Source organism: Gadus chalcogrammus, chromosome 18 (genome assembly GCF_026213295.1).
Source record: "Gadus chalcogrammus isolate NIFS_2021 chromosome 18, NIFS_Gcha_1.0, whole genome shotgun sequence".
In the NCBI taxonomy this organism is placed as follows: Eukaryota; Metazoa; Chordata; class Actinopteri; order Gadiformes; family Gadidae; genus Gadus; species Gadus chalcogrammus.
This window is the reverse complement of record NC_079429.1, coordinates 14,859,439-14,881,180: the sequence shown is the minus strand read 5'-3', so window position 1 is coordinate 14,881,180 and position 21,742 is coordinate 14,859,439. Positions and strand designations below refer to the sequence as shown.

Sequence of the window (21,742 nt, the reverse complement as noted above, 5' to 3'; positions counted from 1 at the left end):
ACTGAGAACACAATAGTCTGCTGGGGTAAAAACACACTACTTCCATTGGTTTTAATGAGCAGAATTGCGCGATGTAGGTGTCTGATAAATTAGGATTACCTGGTTGGACTATAAAATAGGGTGGGTTAGGTTAAGATTGGGTGGGCTGGGTTAAGATATGGTGGGCTGGGTTAAGATTGGTTGATTGGGTGAGCCAGAAACGATGCAGGTCGGAGTTAGGCCGGTTTGCTGTTCTGGGACAGAGCTATTCAACCCAAGTGAACTCATCTGCGCGACTGGATGAAGCTTTGAGCAGGGGATTATAATAAGTGTATTCCTACAGTGTCAAATCTGCACAGCATGGTTTTAACCATTAGATACTTTTTTTTACAGTTTACTACTGCTGGCTGAAGTTGTGTTTGCATTGTATTGTATTGTGTTATATAGTTTTGTAGTGATTCCTGAAGAACTGTATTGATAATATTAGGCCACCAATTTGAAATAACCTGCCAAGGGCCTACAGATGTAAATAAGCGCATAAAATAACTCCTTAGCTTATTTACATATGTAGTCCCTAGTCATTTATATCTGTTCTTAAATCTATTTAAATCTGTAGTAATCTTTAGCCAATTACAATGACGTGGAACCTGAAATGTTAATCAATGTACAGCGGTAAAAATAAAAATAAAGTGGCCTAAGTGGTGGTAGGGTGATGGATACGGTGAGACTAGGGTTAAGGCAGGTTTGGCTAGGTCAAGCGAAGATAAGATATGGATGGCTAGGTTACGCTATATTGGAATGTTCATGTTATTATCTGGGTCTTTGTGAACTAAGGTGAGCTAGGTGCAGCTAGGTTAGGCTTGGTTCAAATATTTTGAGGTAGGATGGTCTATGTTGACCTAGATTTAGTTAGGTTATATTTTGTAAACTAGGTTGGATTATGTGTAGCTAGGGTGAGCTAAATTAAGACATTGAGCCATGTTTAGAAAGATATCATGTAAACAGTAAACTACGCTGATTTTTGTGATAAGCTATTAAGCTACACGTTGGTGTGTTCGGCATGTTGGGTCTGATTAACGCTTTCGGGCTGAGTCTCCCGAAGATGATTCACTAATTGTGAAATTCTCTAACCTCCAGTGACTGGGGTGCTTGTTGACTGAAATCGATCCAGATGCAATCAGAGATAGATAGACGGAGAGAGAGAGAGAGAGAGAGCAAGATAAAAATAGAAAGACAGGGACAGCAACAGAGACGGAGAGAATAAAGGGAGTGGGCCTGTCAAGAGGTGTTGACATGACTGTTTTTTGGAGTTCAAAAATCTAAGTCGTTAATCCCAGATTCCTCAAGACCCTCTACTAAGGTTATCCATTGAGCTCCAGAGAAGCCAAGACCAGCATCTCAACCTTGTATCCAGGGCCAGTAAGCCTGGCCTTAGCAGAACCGTGACCTTGATTAGCTTGTGACCACTTACCTTTACTAGCATGTGAACCCTTTTTTAACTTAACCAGCCTTTGCCTACTGTGTGCTACAAGACCACCCCAAATAGTACTTCTTTCTTCGCCAGCGGGGAAATAGACTTGTGACGCTAGGGAGACATGGGTTGGGGGTGTGAGCATGTTTCCAGGGCCTGGTCTGTATTGAAATGCTGACACTGACTCATGTAGGCAGAGGGTTTCCACACCCTCAAAGCAGATGGAACAGCTCACACAGGAAATAGGGTCCTGCTCGCTGTTCCATCCATGTTCGTCCGACACAGGAAGGGCTATAGTGCCATAAAGAGGATTCCTCCAGTTAAGCTGTCTTTGCATTTTTACACAGAACCTAACAAAGCTATGCCTGTGTGTGCTTTTTACTAACATATGTGTCTGGCCAGCCGACATTGCTTTCTCTAAACACGTATGGCTTGGCAAGTGAGTATTAAGGTGCTTTTGCTGGCCTTGCACCATTTATATGACTCTGCAAACGCAAGCAAAGTTGCCTGAACATTGTATCAAAATGTTGATGCGGTAAAGGCTACAATGGCGGAATCAAGGAAGCCGATGTGTTTGACCAGAAACATGTTGGAGGAGATATTGAAACAGATAAAAATGTATTGCAGATCCGTTGTCCATGCTGTTGGTAGCTACTAAGTAGTGTGTTTCTTCTTCAGAGCTGATGTAATCCCCTGATGGTGGATAGCAAACATAAACATAATCAAGACGGTGCAGCCCTCTCCCAGCATGCTGGTTCCACCCCTGTACACTGACATCAACACAGGTGTGATGCTATGTCCACTGCTGGCTTAAAGGTCAAACAACAATGGCCCATCATCCCGTGTTTGCATGTTTTATACAGAAGGCGAGGCAGAATAAAGCCACAACATTACCACTTGAACAAGCTGGGTAAAAGGGGCTTTAGTGAGAGCTAGAGAGATAAAGACATTCAGGTCTAACGAGAACATTTTATAGGGAACCTATTAGGACCAAAGGAAGCTCTGCAGGAGAGGTCGAGGGTAGGGGTTGGTGGTTAAAATAATGAAAGTGTGTGTGTGTGTGTGTGTGTGTGTGCTGGTGGTGGCTCGTGTGTGTGTGTGTGTGTGTTGCAGAGAGAGTACTTTGCATCAGCGATGTAAAGTAATCTAAGGCTAGCATAAATAATTTAAAGCTTTGAATATTTAGTTTGGTTCCACCCCGAATATCAATCATTGGTGGAGAAAATAAAGTAAAGTTAATCATAGGGCTATCCTTCATTTGCCTGTTAACGTAGCAGAGGGGAGACCCATTGCTGCAGAATCTCCTTTTTTATCAATGATCTTTTTTTTCCTTTTTCATTCCTTAAGTGGTTCAATTGGTACAACGAAGTGCTCGTCAATGGCTTTCGGATCCACTCATCAGCAGAGCCTTCACTGCAGTTTTTTTCGAACACACGTTTTACAAAGTAGGAGAGCTTAGGCCTCCAGTTATCACAAAGCAATAGGTGCTTTGGCAACGTTTTGAATGAATTTCACAGCAGGAATAGTCTATTTACCCAGTGTCAATTTCCGTCGCTATTTTGGTGGGCGGACACCCAGCACGGTGTTATCATTAGGCAAAGCTTTTTGGTGTCATTTTGACTCGTTTGAAATAGCTGCTAAAATGTTTATTATTAAAACCCTTCTTAAACCATTAACGCCCTGATGGCTGAGGGGGGGGTTAATAGTTTGCGTATCGTCACACTTGAGAGCAGCTGTCAAGAGTGCCACCTGAATATTCCAAGAATGTTTGAATATATATAACTACAAAACAAACAAATCCCGTATTTGGCCCCTTTTGTTTAGATGGCTACATTTACCTCAACCGAAGCAATGACATGAAAGGTTCTTGGACATCTAGGACACGAGGTGTCCATATCATAATGGACGTGCCTTCGAACTGTCCGACACGCAGCGGAGGGGGTTAATGCACACCCTGCAGCCAATCAAGAATTGAGTCTTCCCCCGACCATGGTATAAATATATTTTATCACTGGGATATTCAGATGAGATGTAACCTAGCCTTCTACCTTCAGTTCCTAAATATGTTTTATTTCTTTTGTAAAATAAAAGAAAATGTTTAAATACTGAATGAGATTCAAATACTTGAACATTCGAATATTCGAGCTCCGCCCTAAAAAGGAACCCAAGCAAGTGTGTGCAGGACATGCATGCAAATGCATGCAAATTTCAACATCTAAACACACGCTCATTAGCAGTGGCTTACCGCTGCAAGCATTCTAGATGGGAAAAACACGCTAACCTTAGCTCTGCTATTTAAAATTGTGAGGAAGCAGCAAAACTATTCCATTATATATATATATTTGTGCAAGGCCCTTCTTGGGCCCAGCCTAGAGAGGTCTGAGTCCATCTACAAGTCACCACCAGAAGATAGTGAAAGTAGCAAGCAACCCTGTCCTCTTGACAGAATACAGTAGCACAATGATCTTAAATGGTTCACATGCAGCAGTTCTAAGAATTGCTTTTGGCTTCCTCCTAAAATGTTGATTATTTCATCTAGCCTTGGTTGGCATGCATGGGGCGTTGTTTAGTTTACCGGGTCTAAAGTAAATGCGAGTGCCTCCAATGGCTCGCCCATGGAGCCTTTGGCGAGGCCAAGGGACGGCGTAAGATGTCGGGACACGGTGGTTAACGAGGCAGAGCCCACAAGCACCCACATCCTCCACAACATCCATCAGTGAGAAGTCCTTCCTAGAATAACATCCCCCTGCTCCCAACCCCATCCAGGTCAAGTCTAGGCTGGCCATCAGTTGGCGCTTGTATTAACTCAATGGTCTCTCTCTTTAAGCAGATATGCCTCTGAAATAAGTCATGGCCACTCAGATGTCACTACAGTAGCCTGCTTGTCAATGTGGTTTTGTTTTGGTTTTAACCATGTAATTTGGGGCAGTTTATAAATTCATAGAATTAATGTTATTCCAAATACAAAATATTGTCACTTATTTTTTTGTGTGCTCTCTGACAGATAATTCACATTCATACACGAGTCATGAAGACTACAACTATAACGGTCTAGCATTTTATACTGTGAAGAAACGGATGACAAGGTCTGCACAAGCTTTAGTAGGCAGTACGGACCTGCTGGCCTATTATACATCATGTGTGGAAGGGTATACAAACAAAACCATTGTACTGTGATGAAAACGACCAGACCACAATTTCATTCTCAACTTTTACCGACCATGGATGTATTATGATAACAGCGACAGGCGTACCAGCTGTGACTGCTACTCACAGTGTCGTAAATGTGTTAGGATTGACCGACTGTCTAGCGGTTTGAATTGAACTTGTAGGAATTTTATTGGTGGATTGCAATGCCCGAACATTCTGAATTTGGAACAACTGCTTGGTCTGTTTTAGAGGACATTTGGGGGATTCAATTTCAATATAAAAAAAACGAATAGTTGTTAGAGTGAGGACTGGTCAACATAAAGAAAGCTGTTCATGTTCTGCTGAACCTCTCATGAAAACCTGTATGGAAATCATCGAAAAGGGCAACACTCAAAACAGAACCATTAAGGTGTCAATCGTGGCGGGAAATCACTTTGCATAGTCAAATTTTTCATTCCAATATTCAGGGTAGGAATGTAAGGCAACAGGGCTTGGCCTGTTCTCACATGTCTTTACATTACGGGTAGTTTGTGTGAACTCGGCAGGAAGTTGCTGGGTTTGTTTGTTAACTGAGTTTACTACTTTTGACCTTTCCTCTTATTTATTACACGGCTCTTCTTAATGCTGTACTGAATGGGCCATCCCGATCTTCAGGCGGCCAATTATTTTTTGAGAATTGACCGTTGCTAAGCATATAATGTCTGCTGTCAATTCACGGCTTTCATATCACTCCGCAAGTAGCCTGGTATCAACCCGAGCGTATTCGGTTGCTAGGCGACGTCAACATCTTTGGTGAACTATTTCTCCTATTGCTCAACCACCTAGGAATGGTAACAAATAACTTGTAAAAAGACACACCCTCGTGAAGTTATTTTTTCGTTTGGCAAGAAGCGTGTAATAAGCGGGATACTTTATAGAAACACGGTCATTATCGAAATAAGCTTATTTTCCCGATAATGACCAAATACATTATACCTACCTAATCTATGGGCTTGAGTGAAACCCGCTTGACTAAAACAACAGCACTTACAAAGTGTCAACCTCTTATTCTGTGCATTACGGAAATATGTATACAAATATATATATGAGTCCCAAAATATTTAAAGTTTGGGATTTGAGAAGATTGTGATATAGATAGAGCTGTCATCTACATGTTGTCAGGTCAATATGAATGTGACGTGTTTGCCTCACATTGATCCCAGTGCTTGGTGCTCACCTCCCCACAGAGCCACTTGGCAGCACGTCAACAGAGGACATCCTCAAATACAGACGATACAACTCCAGCGGGCTTTGTTTTCTGGTAACGAAGAACCCCGGACCCCGTCCTCCCCCCCTCCCCTCCAATACGAGTCACGAGAGAGGAGGAATCGAGAGGCACCTGAGGAGCTCACCTTGCTGTGAGGAGTGCCGAACCTGCCGGCTCCCGGGCAATATGAACATCCCAATACCGGTGCTCGGATAGACACGGAGCAATCAATATGCACAATCCTGGTCACACCAGCCTCAAACAAATCTTTCCAAGCCTTTAAGTTACAACAAACAAAGCAGCACAGGAAATTAAACTCATCCCCAGTATCTCAGACCAGATATCTGGAGCGCTACGAGGCAACCCAAACAGAACTCAAAATCCATTTCTCTTTTCTGGCATGAAGCACAGGGTCACAGGCAGGTGACCGAACCAGTACCTGACCCGAACCAAGCGCTCTGAGCGGGACAAAAGCCATTCTGCTCTTGATCCAGCCCAAAGCACTAGCCTGGCGGCCGGAAGTGGGGGGGGGGGGTCCCCAACACACAACACAGGGCTTTGACGGGGAGGGGGCTGGATTAAAAGCATGATTAGTCAGCCAAAGAACTGTCTGCTAATCTGGAGGCTTAAAAAAAAGACCCTACTATTTCAAAACGCACACTCCTATTCAGCCGGATTGTATAAAAAAAACTGTTGCGAAAAGGGTACCAACAAGAACAAAAAAATGCACATGGAGGGTTGGCAGGACATATTACAAAAAATATATTTTCTATCAAATAGCCACACTAGCATCATTAGGTCCATTCAAAGCAAATTCCCAATGTAACTAAATGAGGGGGTGCGTTTAACAGCAATAAAAATAATAATAGTGGGAAATCGCCAACCTGTTATTCACAGCCAGCGCAGGGTCGGGGGGGGGGGGCGAACAATTATTTCCATTGGAGGTTATTGCCAGGTAGGGCACACATGCTGGACGCCTACCCCTGGTGGAGTCTTTTTAAGAGGCCCGCCTCACTTGTCTGCAGTGTTGTTGTCGGCAGCTGGCCGCCAATGACCCAGTATGGACACCAATACAAGGTGGGGCAGAGAGACCATAGCAATCTTATTCTCTCTGTAGAGCACCTCAGGAACACAAAAGGCCTGTTAAGACTCTTCATGGTTTCACACAAAAGGAATAAAGAGGCTGTGTGTGTGACTGGCAAGTGCTTCAAAGGCTGCGAGGACAGAATCAAGTCCTCATGTCATCTCCTTCAGGCTAGCAGAAAACATGCGTTTAATCCTGGGATCAGGTCGGATGGGGATGTGCTTCAACCATCCTTGGTGGCTCCGAGAAGGAGCTTGGAATAGGAATGAGGGTCTATGCAGTAGTGGGGCCTGAGAGCCTGAAGCAGCAACAGCATGCGAAGAACCCATAAGAGATTAACGCCAACCAGGACTTATGAACGGGACAACTGAACATGTGGGGGTTGTACAGCGCTGACAGACTTCGTTAGCAGCAATATGCCTTGAGGCAACTAAACCCCTAACTCCTGAAAAAACTACCAATATAGATTAGGAGCTTATCCCGCGGGTTGTAGTTAAAATACGTGCCAGTATAGCCTGAAATGCAGTCAGAACTAACAGAGCCCTCTGCTTTGTGGATTCACATAAAAGGAACAGGGAAGCATTTTCAACAGCGCTTTTCCGAATAACAGACCCTCAAAAGGCTTGCACGCACGCACCACGCCACCACACACTACCACACACACACCACACACACCACACACAAACCCCACACAACACACACACACACACACACACACACACACACCACACACACCACACACACACACAACAACCACACAACACACACACACCTCAAGGGAGCATTTTTGGTGCGCTGGTGCTCTGACACTTCAACAGGCCCTTGAAAATCCTGCAGTACTGGACAACTGCGCCACTGCCTGGCTTAACAGTCCCAAAGCAGTAATTCACCCACTCCAGCACCCATGTGGCTTTAAATCTTCTTCCCCACCATCCACCACACATGCAAGCGATAATTCCAAAATGCCAGCACCTTGGCACAACATTGCGCACACAAAAAAAAACCTTGAACCTGTGTCAAAACCATACAACGAATTGGAAAGGATTTTGAATTTGAAGAGGAAAGTGCCATTTGGCGAAAACATATTTACTTGAAGCAGACAGAACAAGAGCTGTGCGAACACAAAGTCCTTTGACAAGTCAACTGAGAGCTGCCATCCTTGCTTTAAATGTGCTAAATCAATAGGTTTATTACGATTAAAATGTGTTTAATCCCAGTAACACAACATTAAAAGATTATCCATGAAGATAAAACAGGCCCACGCCGCCCTAGGGTGATTATGTGCTCACCTTAATAATCTGATTTGATTGGTTTGGTCTAGTGGGGTTCATACAGAGCACAGTGTCACCAGGCAGGTAGCACTAGGCCACTGGCCTATGGCTACAGAGCTGTGTGGCTAAATAACACGTACCAGAAGTCCACAGAGTAGCAATAGCTCAGGTTAGGTTTCCTCAGGTAAACCAACCCCCTTGTATTCTCCCATCGCTGGATGTGACCCAGCATTCAAAGCTAGATGCACCCCACGGTTGCTAAATAAATTATCCGTTCTTTTTTGCTACTTGTCTCCTGTTGAAGTTAAACATGTTTAGGTCATGTTTATTGCAGGGTATTTTCATATTGCCTTCAATGCCTGACCTTGAGCTCCAGATCAATGATAATGAACTTTTCAAACAAAACTGTACTTTAGTATAATGTGATCAGGCTTGATAACACATGTGGTGATAATGAAGAACACACCCCAATAGGAACAGCCTATTTAAGAGGTGTGGGTGTTAATTTCCCCCACCCCTAGATCACACTTAGTCACAACTCTCAAATTACGTCTTGCTGTTATCTGCTTTGTTTATTGGTTTCCAACCCAGTGAAATATCATCGTCCACTTAGTAACCTGAAACGCTGCACTCACTCCATTACATCACTGGGATGGACTCATTCTGTTTGGCTCGGACCTTGGGATAAACAGGAAGTACTGTAATGTATGGAACGCCAAAATCAATTCTGAAATCCTTCAGGATAAGACACACAATACCTTCATCTGTTTAAAACGTCATCTCAGGCAAACAAGAGGCCACACACACACACACACACACACACACACACACACACACACACACACACACACACACACACACACACACACACACACACACACACACACACACACACACACACACACACACACACACACCTCACCTGATCAGCGCCATAGGCAGCAGCAAACTCCATAAACTCCTCGATCCGAACGAACCCGTCCCCATCTTGGTCCAGCGCATCAAACACCGCCTTCAGTGGAGACACACTCTCCTCCTTCTGGGTAACCGTGGAAACCATGGGCAAGGAGTCAGGCGCCACGATCTTGGCGAGAGACCTCCGGTCCTCTCGGGATTTACCGCTAGTCCACTCTGGAGGTTCTGGAGAGGACGATCCTGCGGAATCAGACTCTGGGCCTGCCTGGTTCGGGGTGGTGGGTCTAGTGACGCCGTCAGCGCCAGCCGTTAAATTCAGAGGGGAGGCGGGACCGATGTCCTGGCATGGCGGCTCCTCGGTTTTCGAGCACAGATCCACCACGACGGCCGCCACATCTTCCTGTCCAGTGGCAACCTGCTGGTCCATCACGCCCACCCCACAGGCCTTCTCCGGGGAGCCTGGGTCGCCAGGTAGCTCGTCCACCGCCGGAACGCCTTCATCGGAGGGCCGCGTCTCCGAGGGTTGCGGGGCGGCGGCGGTGGGGGTGCCGGGGGCCGGCGAGCAGGGAGCAGGTGACTCACACTCACCTGCGCCGTGGGATGGGTGTGCGTCGACGAGAGCAGGCGCCGGCAGCCCGCCCTCAGACTTTTCCTCTGGGGAATCCAGCGGCTCACCTGGGCAGGTGAGTGGGGACGGACCAATGGGAGAAAGGCTGCCGTTTCCTGGACAGCCGGGAAACTCAGAGTCCAATAAAGGCAGGGATCCGTCTGCAATGTCTTGTGGTGTGCTCGCGCAGTCAGTGTGCAGGTGGTGGATATCAGGTGAACTCTGAGGGGTCTTGTTCCCAGACGCGGGCGGGGCTCCGCTCTCAGGTGACTGAGAGGCCCCACCCTCCACTTCCCCGGCTGGCTCCTGGGTGACACCCTGTGGGTGGTGCTCTCCCAAACAACGAGGGCGGAGGAGCGCGGCAGAGGAGAACGGCAGGTCCCCGGAGAGGAGATCCTCCAACAGAGTAGTCGTGTATAACCTGTGCTCCGAAGTCCTGGGCACTTCCTTCCCTGGCGAGGAAGGCACGCTGAGGGAGATTAAATTAATCTCGTCCCCCTGGCCGGTCTGGTCCTGGACAGAGCCTTCCTGTGGGAGACCTTCCAGTGAGCTGCCCCACAGGAGGTCAGGGGAGCCAGGCCCAAAGAGCCATGACAGGCTGCGGTCGCCGTTATCTTCTGCTTCCTCTGGTTTCTCTGTGATGGGGAGGTGCGGTGGGGAGGAGTGCGTGACTCCTTGTAGCTGGATAACATCCTCTGCACAGAAATACCCAGCACTCCTCAACAGGTTATCGAGGTTAGCCTCACCTTCCTGGAGAAACTCTTTCCTGCTCCCTAAATCATTGTCCTGGTCTCTGTTTACCGAAACCAAACCAGTCTGGTCACTGTTGTTTGGGGGAAACATTGTGCCTTTGTCCGAATCTAAAGTGAGAAAGTCTAGAGATGGGCGTTTGGATCGCCACTCGCTGAGCCCTCGAGGGGCTGAGAGCACATCTTCCATACAGGTGGACTCTCGTCTGGTTCAACTTGACCCGTCACGTCTTACCTCAAAGATAGAATCTTTAATTTGAAAGGCGACATTGCTCTTTCGGTTAACACAGCATATTGCAAATGTAATTTTGGAATTCTGTGCACTAAACCAAAACTTATTGCGTAGCTCCGATAAAGATCGGTGGTGACCTTCCAGATCGATCGACTTAAGTGGCGTTCGTTAACAGCGGGAAGCGAGGTGATCGGCAAACCGACTAGTATAACAATTAAACAGGTAGAGGTTTCGGTAGACCTAAATAACAACGCGATGCTCGTTCCACTTTATTCACCGATTATTTCAATCAACATATGACATGCATTAATACACTGCCAGCACAAACAGGGAGATTTAAACGGCATCTAAACAGCAGACAGGCTCGTCGGTGGACGTTACCAAACCCTTCGGGCTGATGTCAACACGACGGGCTGATGAATGAGGCTTGCGCTTCAGCCGAATAACGTCTCACCCTTCGATCGACCGGAGGAGAATTCGTACAGAGTCAGCGACGTAAAAAAAAACACCACTTAATCAAAAAAGAATCGATATGTAACGTTCCGAACTGTTATCATCATTTTAAATCCAAAGTCGATGCTGACGGGAAGTGTCCTTGCTGCCAGTGTCATGATTCGAAACCTAGCATCACCGCGAATCTGTTCGCATTTAACAGGCCTATAATTCCGTTTTAACGTAGTGACTTTGGCAGCGACGCACTTTTCGAGCATCCCGTATTTTCGGTGTCAGTGACGCTAGCTAGCTAGCCAAATTAGCCTGTTAGCGGATTAGCACGCCAGACAGTCGCCCCCACCTCCCCTATCTTCCTCATCATTGCTTTATCGAAAAACAACCTCGTATTCCCACACGCAACGACGATGTTCACTGGCTCTCTGAACCGACGGGGTTTTTCTCCGTGTTGTTGTGCGGCGGCGCCAGCGGATCAAACCTCCCAGGATTCATCCACCTGTATGTGGACACACGGCAGGCCAGGGGGGAAACGAGGTCTTTATCCGGCATCTGTCCCCCCGGAAAAAAAGAAACGTCGATGCAGATGCGGTCGCAAGACACGCCGAAACCCACGGAGAAAACGACAATAGTGTGTCAAAGATCGTCTGTGGATGATCCACTGGTGATGGCCGATCACAACAGCAGGCAGATCGCTCTCGCATCAGCATCAGCAGCGGCGGCGTTCACATCCCCTCCCCTTCTCCAGCCGACCGCACTCACAGGAACACACAACTGACGTCCCACGCAAGCGTACAACACACACCGCAGTGTGTTTAGGATTCAGAATCCATAACCCCGTTTATTTGAACGAGGGGACATCAAAATAAATGTTATTTCATGGATGGTACTGCACGGTGTAGTAGCCTATTCGTTTTCAAAGAAAGGCACTTTTTGTTCATCTTTATTTAATGTTGTATCTGAGCTGCACTGCAAATCAGAGTCAATCCATATTTGACCCTGGTTGCACTTGTTGCCGGGTTCAGGATAGCTGGAATCAAACCATGAATGGCAATATAATGACATTGACTCTTGGTTCCCAGCACGTATTACGAAATCAACCTTGAAAATTCTGATCTCAACCACACGAGCACACACAGACAAGATCATGTAACCATCTCAAAACAGAGAGTAGTTTTTTACAGTAGGCCTAATGTCTGACCACGTGTGTTTGAATACAAAACTATGATAAATCGATAACGGATAATGTTACACATAACTGAAAACAATATGGTAACGTGTCAATCCCAATGAAGGTTGTGCTCTAGCGCCCTCGTCTGTCATACCAGGAAGTTGCGGAAACATTTATGTATCGCACTCTGATTAAAGTTAACTACATATTTCCTTAAAATAATAATCGATCATTTATTTTTATAGAGAGCCAGGTACATTGAAGGATTCACGGAGTGGATTTAATGCATGTTTTCAAATAATTAAGAAGTAACAAAGCTGTTTTCATTTTTTGGAGATTTTAATATTGACCCAATAATCCAAGTTAAATTAATGCTATAGATGATTTAATCGACACAATGTATCTATTTCCAAAAAAAAAAAAAAAACAGAATACAGAGGATTCCACAAATTAATTTAAACACGATTTGTTGAGCAGAGTTGGATTACATTTATGAAAATGGTGTCGTTTATAGTGCTTACAAGACCTATGTTCAGTACATATATGATATGAATTGTCCATTAAGAGGGTGGAAACAGTAAAATAAAACACACTGTTTTATTTTTAGTTGCCAATGGATCACGAAGGGATTACTAAAGCTTGCAAAAGAAAAACACTCTTACAGAGAATTGAAGAGTGAAACTAAAGAAGCAGAAAATAGATATAAAAATATAAGAATAAAATTAACACATTTCAAGACAAATAAGAAAGATTCTTATGAGAAATTACCTAAATGAGAATAAAATAACATCAAAAAGGAATATGGAATCTTTCAACAGTATTATAAGAAATGGTACCAAAATCTCGCAACTATCCCAAGTACTTCTTTATTGAGGGTAAAGAAAAAAATACTGAAGATCTTACCTACAGCTTTAATACAATTTTTGTCAGTGTGGTCACTGTGGGGCACGATCTTGTAGAAAAAACCTAAACTGGTAAGGAAATGGAGGGAGTGTTGGAGAGAAATCCTATTTCAATGTTTTTGTGTATAATGTGGAGGAAATTAAATCTTGTATATTGTACATAACCGAAGGAGCAAATTGTTCCTGATTTCAATGACATTGACATGGCACTGGTGAAAAGGTTGTCACGGGAATTTCAAAACCACTAACCTATATTTGTCATTTATCATTTCAAACGGCTCTTTTCCAGATGAAATGAAGATAGCTAAAGTAATACCTCTGTTTAAAACTGGGGAGCAACACCACTTAACAAACTATGGGCCCGCTCTTAACTACCACAATTTTAAAAAATATTCGAAAAAGTTTTAGATAATCGGTTAGATATAGAAATGACTAAATATAATAAAAATAACATCAAAGGAATATGGAATTCCTTCAACAGTATTATAAGAAATGGTAGCAACTCTAGCAACTATCCCAAGTACTTCTTTATTGAGGGTAAAGAAAAAATACCGATAATAGATAATAGGCCTAGATTATTTTTAGAAAAGCACCAACTACTCGCTGTAAGTCAAAGGTTTCGTTCAAACAGATCAACAACACTGGAATTAATATAATCAAATGAAGAAATCACAAATGCCACAGATACTATTAATCATGATATATTAATTCATAAACTGGAAAGGTATGAGCATCAGGGGAGTGGTTCTAGACTGGGTCAAGGTTACCTAAATAGGAGGCTTCGGTTTGTGAAGTTGGAGATTGATCTTCTCTTTATTTTTGACATTGCCTTTGGTGTCCCCCAGGGGTAAGTGTTGAGGCCTAAACTGATAACAATAATACATAAAGGGTCGAAGATACTGAAATAAGTCATTTTTGCTGATGATACCTGATTTAAGCAATTGCGGATGACATTATGAAGGAAATGGTTAACTCAAAAAATATGGTTTGATCAGAATAAATTATTCTTAATTTTGACAAAATTCATGCTGTTTGGAAATGGTACAGGCTACAGGGGTACATATCTCAATTGAGGGGTGGGTATTGAAGAAGTCACTATTGATGATCAAATTAGTTGGAAACCACATATTATTAACATGTAAAAAACTAAGTTATCAAGGAGCAATAAAGCAAACCGTTTCTGGATTCACAACTCATTCCACATTCTTTGCTGTTCACCATATTTAACTTACTGTGGGGAAGTCTGGCATAACACTTATAAAAGCTTACTGTACTCTTTAACTATAACTACAAAAAAAGGCAGTACGAATCATTAACAAGGTGGATATATTGGACATACTCATTCACCTATTTTCTACAGTCAAAAATATTGAAATTTAATGATAGGGTTAGGGGGGGGGGCACTGTCCTGCGGCGGGGCGGACCAGACTTGGATGGCAGATCCATTGTTGGGCTGATAATCTGGGGTGGGGGTGTTGCTAACAGTGCCATGATGCACTCCCATCTATAAACTGAGGTGTGGTGAGGCTGTGGTATAAGGGGTTTTGTGTATGAATTCATGTGTATATGTACTTGTACGGATGTACTTACATGTAGACATGTTTATGCTATATATAATGTCGTTTTTACTTAGCTTTAGAAAATATGTTTTTTGCTTCCAAGTGGGAAACTTTATTATGTAATTATTTTTCCAGGTATTAATTGCAAGTTTAATTTAAGTAAAGGAAACGGGTAGTAGTTTATAATTATTGTATGATTTAATGAAAGGGGGTGGGATTAAACAAGTGTATACTTCTTCCCACTCCTTTCCAAATGTCAAAGGTGTCTAAAGTCAAAGTCAAATGTGCATATTTGAAATAAAAATGTCAATTCAAATCAAAAATCACTGTTGAGAAAGTCTGGATAGCAAGCAGTTCATTGCCATGAGCTAATTGTTCTATTAATGTGCATGTTAACAACTTGAAACAGCCGATACACAGTAATTGGGTTCATACATCATTTATGATACTGTAACAAAACCGTAGCCACAGGTAAAAGTAATAATGTAATATTTATGATTGCAGTACATTAACTTTATTGGTCGACCTGTGAGATATTATTCACAACACTCCAGCCCTTTACCCCAAAACAGAATAGCATGTTAGCAACAACCGAAGCAATCAACAAGAAGGTTCAGGTAGTCTCTGGTTTCATCACTTGTCCCTCCTAGCTTCAGTCGACCAATGGCACTGAAATAAAAGACAGATCTTGACGTCATTTTAATGGCTAATGGTAGCAGAAACGTTTAATAGCAGGTAAATATATCCAGGTACGGGACCGGATCTGTGAGTTCGGGAGAATTGCAGAACGGCCATCAACCTGGCCTTATAGGTAGTATTTTCAATCAATTGATAAATTATTGAAAATAATTTGACATCTAGGGCCGGCCTGTCTCCCCACAGTAACAGAAACTCACACACTTCAACACTATTTAAAAAAGTAATAAAGTCTGTAAGGCCCCGCCTCCTCCCTACACACCTGGGCCAGGAGGAGGCGGGCTGGTTCAGAGTTTAGCAGAGTTAGAGGCTATACCCAGCATCGCAGCCACGTCATTGGCTGAGGTGAAGCCACGCCCCTCCATCCATCACATAGTGTGCGCACCCGTCATGTAGGATGACACCCGGCTGGGCCAGGACAGGACGCCGTGCGCCATCTCCGTCTTGTTTCCTGCCCGCTGGAGAGGTATAGAGCTGAAGGCTCCCCCTGGCCTCACCTGGGGGCCCCCTCCTGCAAGGACCAGGAGAACATTAAAATAAACCGCATCGGCCAAATCTTCACAGCAAGCTAATAGCCGTCTCAGGGGAAGGTATATCTTTGCGAGCAAGTGGGTAGCATGCGTTTCGAAATAAATCATGGACTTAAATATAACCTGTATGCCCCATAAGCTATACCCAGCTTAGAGGAGAAAGATGCATACCTATGGTGACCAGAAAGGTTTTGTTTAAAAAAGGTAGGAATACAACCAAATCAGGGCACTGAGAACACAGACATTCATGCAAATGGGTAACATTTCAGCAAAAGGGTATTTTAGATAAATTGTAGTTTATTTGGGGCGGGGGGGGGGGGTTCTATTTCTCAAAGTTGTCTTCAGGTAAAGTAAAATGTGGGTAGGCGTGGGGGTTTAAGGGTCGTAAAGCAGAGATTACTAATGGAATATCTCATCCTTATTATATTTGTGTATGAAAGAGTTTAATGTCCTCAATTAATTGTAAAATGACTTTTTTTTTTAAATTAGATTAGATTTTTTATTTTTTTTACGTAAACTTGTACCTCCAACCCAGCAAGAACAATGAGCATGCAGATAACCGGGTTGTTCAACATCTACAGGCAAAGAAGCGTCATATAGCTTGAGATTGGATGCCATAATAAGGAATGTGAAGTTGACCTCACACAGCGTTGATTGCTATGGTGAACGCACCATGGTTGAAGGTCGCTTAGTTGCCGTCTCACAAAATGGCGCCCTACGTGATGTTACTTCACATTCCCTTTACATATATCACTCCAAAGATGATTAGAGGTCATATTTCTTAGAATACCTAAATGTGTCTTTAATGAGACACATATAGTGGGACAGTGGTGAGAAATAAATATTTGGCCAACATACAAATAAATAATGCTTACCAAGCCTGCGGTAGCCCTCGGTGCCTGAGATGGGCCCCGGGGCCAGGGTATTGACCCTCACTCCGCTGGGGCCCCACTCCACTGCCAGGTGTCTGGTCATGGCATCTGTGGATCACAACGGTGAGTACAGGTGTAAGGGAGTAGGTTTGTATATATATATATATATATATATATATATATATACACCATATATCTGAAATCCAATATATATTGGCCTAATATTTGCATTTTATTAAAGATTGGATATGGGGTTCAGGTGTAGCGGAGTACAGGTGTAGGCGAGTTACCGTTGGCTGCCTTGGCAGAGCCTGCGTGCACCTGTAGGCCCTGGCCCCGGTAGCCCAGAGTTGCGGAGATATTCACGATGTTCCCGCCATGATCCTGCTCAGAGAAACCACATTAAGCCCAAAGCACACAGAGTAAGAATTTAGTTTTATTCTTGTATTTTTTTAACAGAGCAACGCAAACGGATAGTGAATGTAAAGTGGGTGTTTTTTTAAATCGCTGGCATTTTGCTAGAACTTTCACAGATTTAATCATCCTTATGAATGGCACCATTTGCTACATGTAATTTATGTTTTTCTTGGCAGATGAACTATTTTAAACAGTTGAAAATGTTGCTGACTGAGACAGGAAGCATGTCTTTTCACCGGACCTTGAACCACTTCTCGTAGATCACTTTGCTGGCATTGAAGGTGCCCATGGTGTCAATCTCCATCACAGTTTTGAAGGCGTTGCAGGAGAGGGCCGATGCCGGGCACAGGAAGTTGCCAGCTGCATCTTTTTTGAAGTAATTCAAACACATATTTAAGGTGTAGGCAATGCCATTATGAAGCAAAAAAAGTAACATGTATGCGGGAAGTACATGCAAGTTTATACATCGGGCATGACTCTGGGGACTTCATGGAAGGCTCCAGCCCAGTGAACTCAATAAGGCCCCCTAGTGGAGGTGGGGAGAATGGTCGAGGATGCAAGAGGGAGAGACTGTAGGAGTCAATTATTCACAGCACAATTGATATAGCTGCTCTTTCACCCACCACCACTACACATGTTGTATACGCAGACCATGATATCAATGTTGATGAGAGCACCCAATAAATGAATGAATCAACAACAAATAAAGAAAGTTTTGGCTATTATTAAAATTACAACAATCAGCAGTTATTCAAACAAAATACCATTATGTATGTATGTATACATGCTTGGGTACGGCTGTGAGAGTCACACACATGCACAGATAAGAAGACCTACTGTTGATCAGGATGTTGATGTGGCCCAGTTCTTTCAGAGTCTCCTCCACGGCTGCAGTGATGGTTTCAGGGTTTCTGACATCAATATGCAGAGGCAGGCAGCGGCGTCCGGTCGCAGTCGACAGCTTGTTAGCTGCCTGGACAGAAGCGTAGCAAACACACACACACAAACACACACACACACCTTAAAGTTATGTAATAACTTTGCAGTGTTGTCTAACATACTTTCCTGTAATAGTTCTGTAATATCGTGCCATGTCACTGTATGTCACCTCTTTTAGTTTATCCAGGTTCCTGCTGGCAATCACTGTGTCACAGCCATGCCTGACGGGAGGAAACATCAGGTTGAACTTCAACTAGTAGTTACAGTCACCTAGTATGACTTAATAAAGTCACACTGTCCGACTACTGCAGAAGGTTTATGAAAGACCCAGAACAGTCACACAAGTAAATGTTTGGTTTCATTGGACGCTGACATAAGGTTACACATATATCATAGTTTTGCATTCGACTTACCTCATGAACACCTCTGCTATACGAAACCCGATGCCAGAGCCCCCACCAGTTATGAACGCTACTTGATCCCTAGATATAAGACAAACTAGCTATTATAATGAAATTACAGAGGCTATATCAACATACTTGCATTTAATGTGATCTGAGAAAATAAAAAGCAGAATAATTGAGAGGATATAACTTGGACATACGTACTTCAGTAAATCGGGACTGTAAGTATACGTGTATGAATCCATGCAATCATCAGTGCCAACATCCTCAGGCAGCCGTTCTCCCACTCTCTGAGTCTTTGACATTTTTTTAAGTCTTCTGAAAAAAGAGAGCAATTGCATTTTCAAAATAGTTTAGACCGCACTAAATGACGTTCAGAGACACATCTTTTGCTCATTTTTATGTTAAACACAACAACCACGTCCATCGACATTTAACCAAGCCAGTAAGTGTCAAGGCTTTCGGGAATATACTCCCGAAACAACAGTGCAGCAGAGTTTACTTAAAGCCCAATTGTTTACCTCTTGTTCAGAAAGTGCTCATTCCAGTGTGGCAATGCAAGTCCGAAACGATTTTTCTTTATTATGCAATAATGGAGGTGAACTGTTAACACTGATCTAACACAAGTATTGTTTTAACATAAGTCCACAGAAGATCCTTTTATCTGCACCTTGGACGTCGGACCGCCTGCTTGGATTTTTTTTCTTCCGTGATACATCATAGTGCATTATGGGAAAGGTAGTTTGTAAGTTTTCAACCGAAAAAACGTGATGGCAATCAAAATCCCATTATGTTACTTTTGTTGATTTGTAATTTTAGCTTTAGGGTTAATTTCCTTTTTGAGATGCACTTTCTCTGGTGAATTTATTAGGCCCAATTGTTGAAATGTTCTAGTCTCTAATGTAGAATTCAATAGTACTTGGCTGAGATTTATATAGGTTAGGATCAGGATACTATCCTGATAAAATCTTCGCTAAAGGAAAACTGAAATGCGAATTTGCGACATGACGGCCTTAGTTGGCTAGTAGAGAGGTATTCAGTTGAATTTAGCACACACTTTGTTGAGATTAAGAGTACAAAACAAAAGGTTAATTAAACGTAAAAAAAATAAAACGTTAAAATAGGAAGAGAGAAAGTCTTCTTTAAACGTTTGTGTCGGTTGTCGTCATGCCCGCCTCACATCTTGTCCACCATCCGGCCGAACAACTGGAGGAGCTCCCTCCGATCCTCCCTCAGCGCCTTCATCTCGCTCAGGCACTCTTCGTGCCGCTTCTGTGAAGCAGCCATGGCAGCGCCGTCAGAGCTCTCAAGGTAGGCCAACAGCTCATCCTCCCTCGTGTCCTCCAGGTCCGCCTTCCTCTTCCGCTTCCGCAACCTCGAGGAGTCAACGGGTCTGCTGGGGGCTGGGACTGGAGGTGGGCTGGCTGCCGAGGAAGCAGGAGACGGGGGGAAGGCGCTGGCGGGCGGCGCTGGGGAGGCAGCCCCGCTGAGCGGGCCCCACAGCCCTGTGCTGGGGCAGGGCGCCGGCGAGGGAGCCGTGTCCACCGGCGCGGGGGACGGAGGACTGTCGCACCACACCACCATCTCGTCCATCTCCTTGTAGAACTGGAAGCGGACCGGCCCCCTTCCCGTCAACGCCGAGTTTTCCTTGACTTTCTTATAGCCCTCCGTCAGCGTCAGCCACTTGCGACACACCTTTTCTTGCAGGAAGTGCTCCCCGAACTGCCCCGCCAGCTTCGCGGCCATCTCCTCCCACAACACCTTCTTTGACTTCTTCCCAGACCTCAGCCGCCGGTTGAGCTCATCGAAGGAGGTCGCGGTCGCGGGTCCCTCGCCGCCTAGCTCAAGGCGGATCTGTTGGATGAGGAAGAGGGTCTGCTCTTTGGTGAAACCCTCATTCACCGGCAGCGGCGCCGTTGGCTCGACTTCGCCGGTATCTGAATCATGAAAAAGAAACATGTCAGCACCGTACTTGCAGACCCCAGGGATAAATGACTGTTGAAGGATGCTCATTTCTACAGTTTAATGCTTTTTAATAACTCAGCCTTGCAAATGCAAAAACATGTCACCTTTCATATTAACAAAAGATCCAACAGTTTCAGGGCCGGTGTGGGTACCGGATTGACTCGGCTGCCAGATCAACTCGGGGTCCTTGATGCCCAATAATGACGCACTTCCTGTAAACGCTGTCTTTTAAATGCGCATGCGCGTTTCATTCATTCTCATGTAATTCCCAAATATTAACGATCTCCTTTTGTTTTCTAAACTATGAATAATAATCGAATGTACAAACTATTATTGCCTATACTTGGGTTATATATAAAAGAAGAATCGGTTAACTCCATTCACTGAACGGGGCGATCCACTTTATTTCCAGCGCTCTCAACACAGAGTCAAAACAGCGACCCACACGCAGACACTTCCGTTCTTCTCCTTCAGAATAAGAGTCCCTAACAGCAACTGGGTTACATATGCATTCATCAGTGCTTTAAGACGTGTTTCCAATGGCTTTGTTGTGCGAAAGAACGGGCTGCGTTCAATGAAATCAAAACCAAAACGGATTGAGCCTTCTTTTTATGTCCATGATTGAGCCCCTTTTATAAACAACCCTTCCGGGTTTTGTCCGTTGGCTTGTGTCGATACGTCAAGTGTCGATACGTCATCTGTAAGCGCAGGACCCCGAGTCGATCTGGCAGCCGAGTCAATCTGGTACCCACACCCAGAGGCGATTCTAGGGAGTGTGGGGGCCCTAGGCAGAGGATTGTTGACGGGGGGGGGGGGGGGGGGGGGGTATGGAGCGATTGTTGACGGGGGGGGGGGGGGGGTATGAAGCGATTGTTGACGGGGGGGGGGGGGGTGGGGTATGGAACGATTGTTGACGGGGGGGGGGGGGGGGGGGGGTTTGGAGCGACTTTTTTTTTTTTTTTTGGCTCTAGGGGGCCCCCTGGTAATGGCCCGGGGCCCCAAGCAATTGCCTGGTATGCCTAATGGGATGCAGCACCTCTGCCAACACCGGATTCCACGGTATATGTATAATACGCACACGCACCCTAGATCGGCGGACAATTGACCTGTCGCTAAGCCCCGCCCTTAGAACGCAG

General features: G+C 44.5%; 2 protein-coding genes across 3 annotated transcripts in view; both read right to left on the bottom strand.

Moving 5' to 3' along the window:
* Positions 1-11,916, bottom strand: part of LOC130370919 (rab11 family-interacting protein 3-like) — a 34,259-nt gene extending 22,343 nt beyond the window's left edge. Inside the window, 1 exon segment of the mRNA XM_056576480.1 lies at positions 9,124-11,916. Coding sequence (XP_056432455.1) covers positions 9,124-10,662 — 1,539 coding nt within the window. The 5' untranslated portion in view covers positions 10,663-11,916.
* Positions 1-21,742, bottom strand: part of decr2 (2,4-dienoyl CoA reductase 2, peroxisomal) — a 99,152-nt gene that overhangs the window by 76,235 nt on the left and 1,175 nt on the right. For both annotated transcript variants that reach the window (XM_056576490.1, XM_056576489.1), the window contains exons 2-9: positions 19,822-20,578; positions 18,846-18,959; positions 18,651-18,719; positions 18,407-18,458; positions 18,136-18,271; positions 17,540-17,664; positions 17,172-17,265; positions 16,885-16,989 (exon numbers count right to left, since the gene is read on the bottom strand). In XM_056576490.1, coding sequence (XP_056432465.1) covers positions 16,885-16,989; positions 17,172-17,265; positions 17,540-17,664; positions 18,136-18,271; positions 18,407-18,458; positions 18,651-18,719; positions 18,846-18,959; positions 19,822-20,578 — 1,452 coding nt within the window. The remainder of the gene's footprint in view (positions 1-16,884; positions 16,990-17,171; positions 17,266-17,539; positions 17,665-18,135; positions 18,272-18,406; positions 18,459-18,650; positions 18,720-18,845; positions 18,960-19,821; positions 20,579-21,742) is intronic.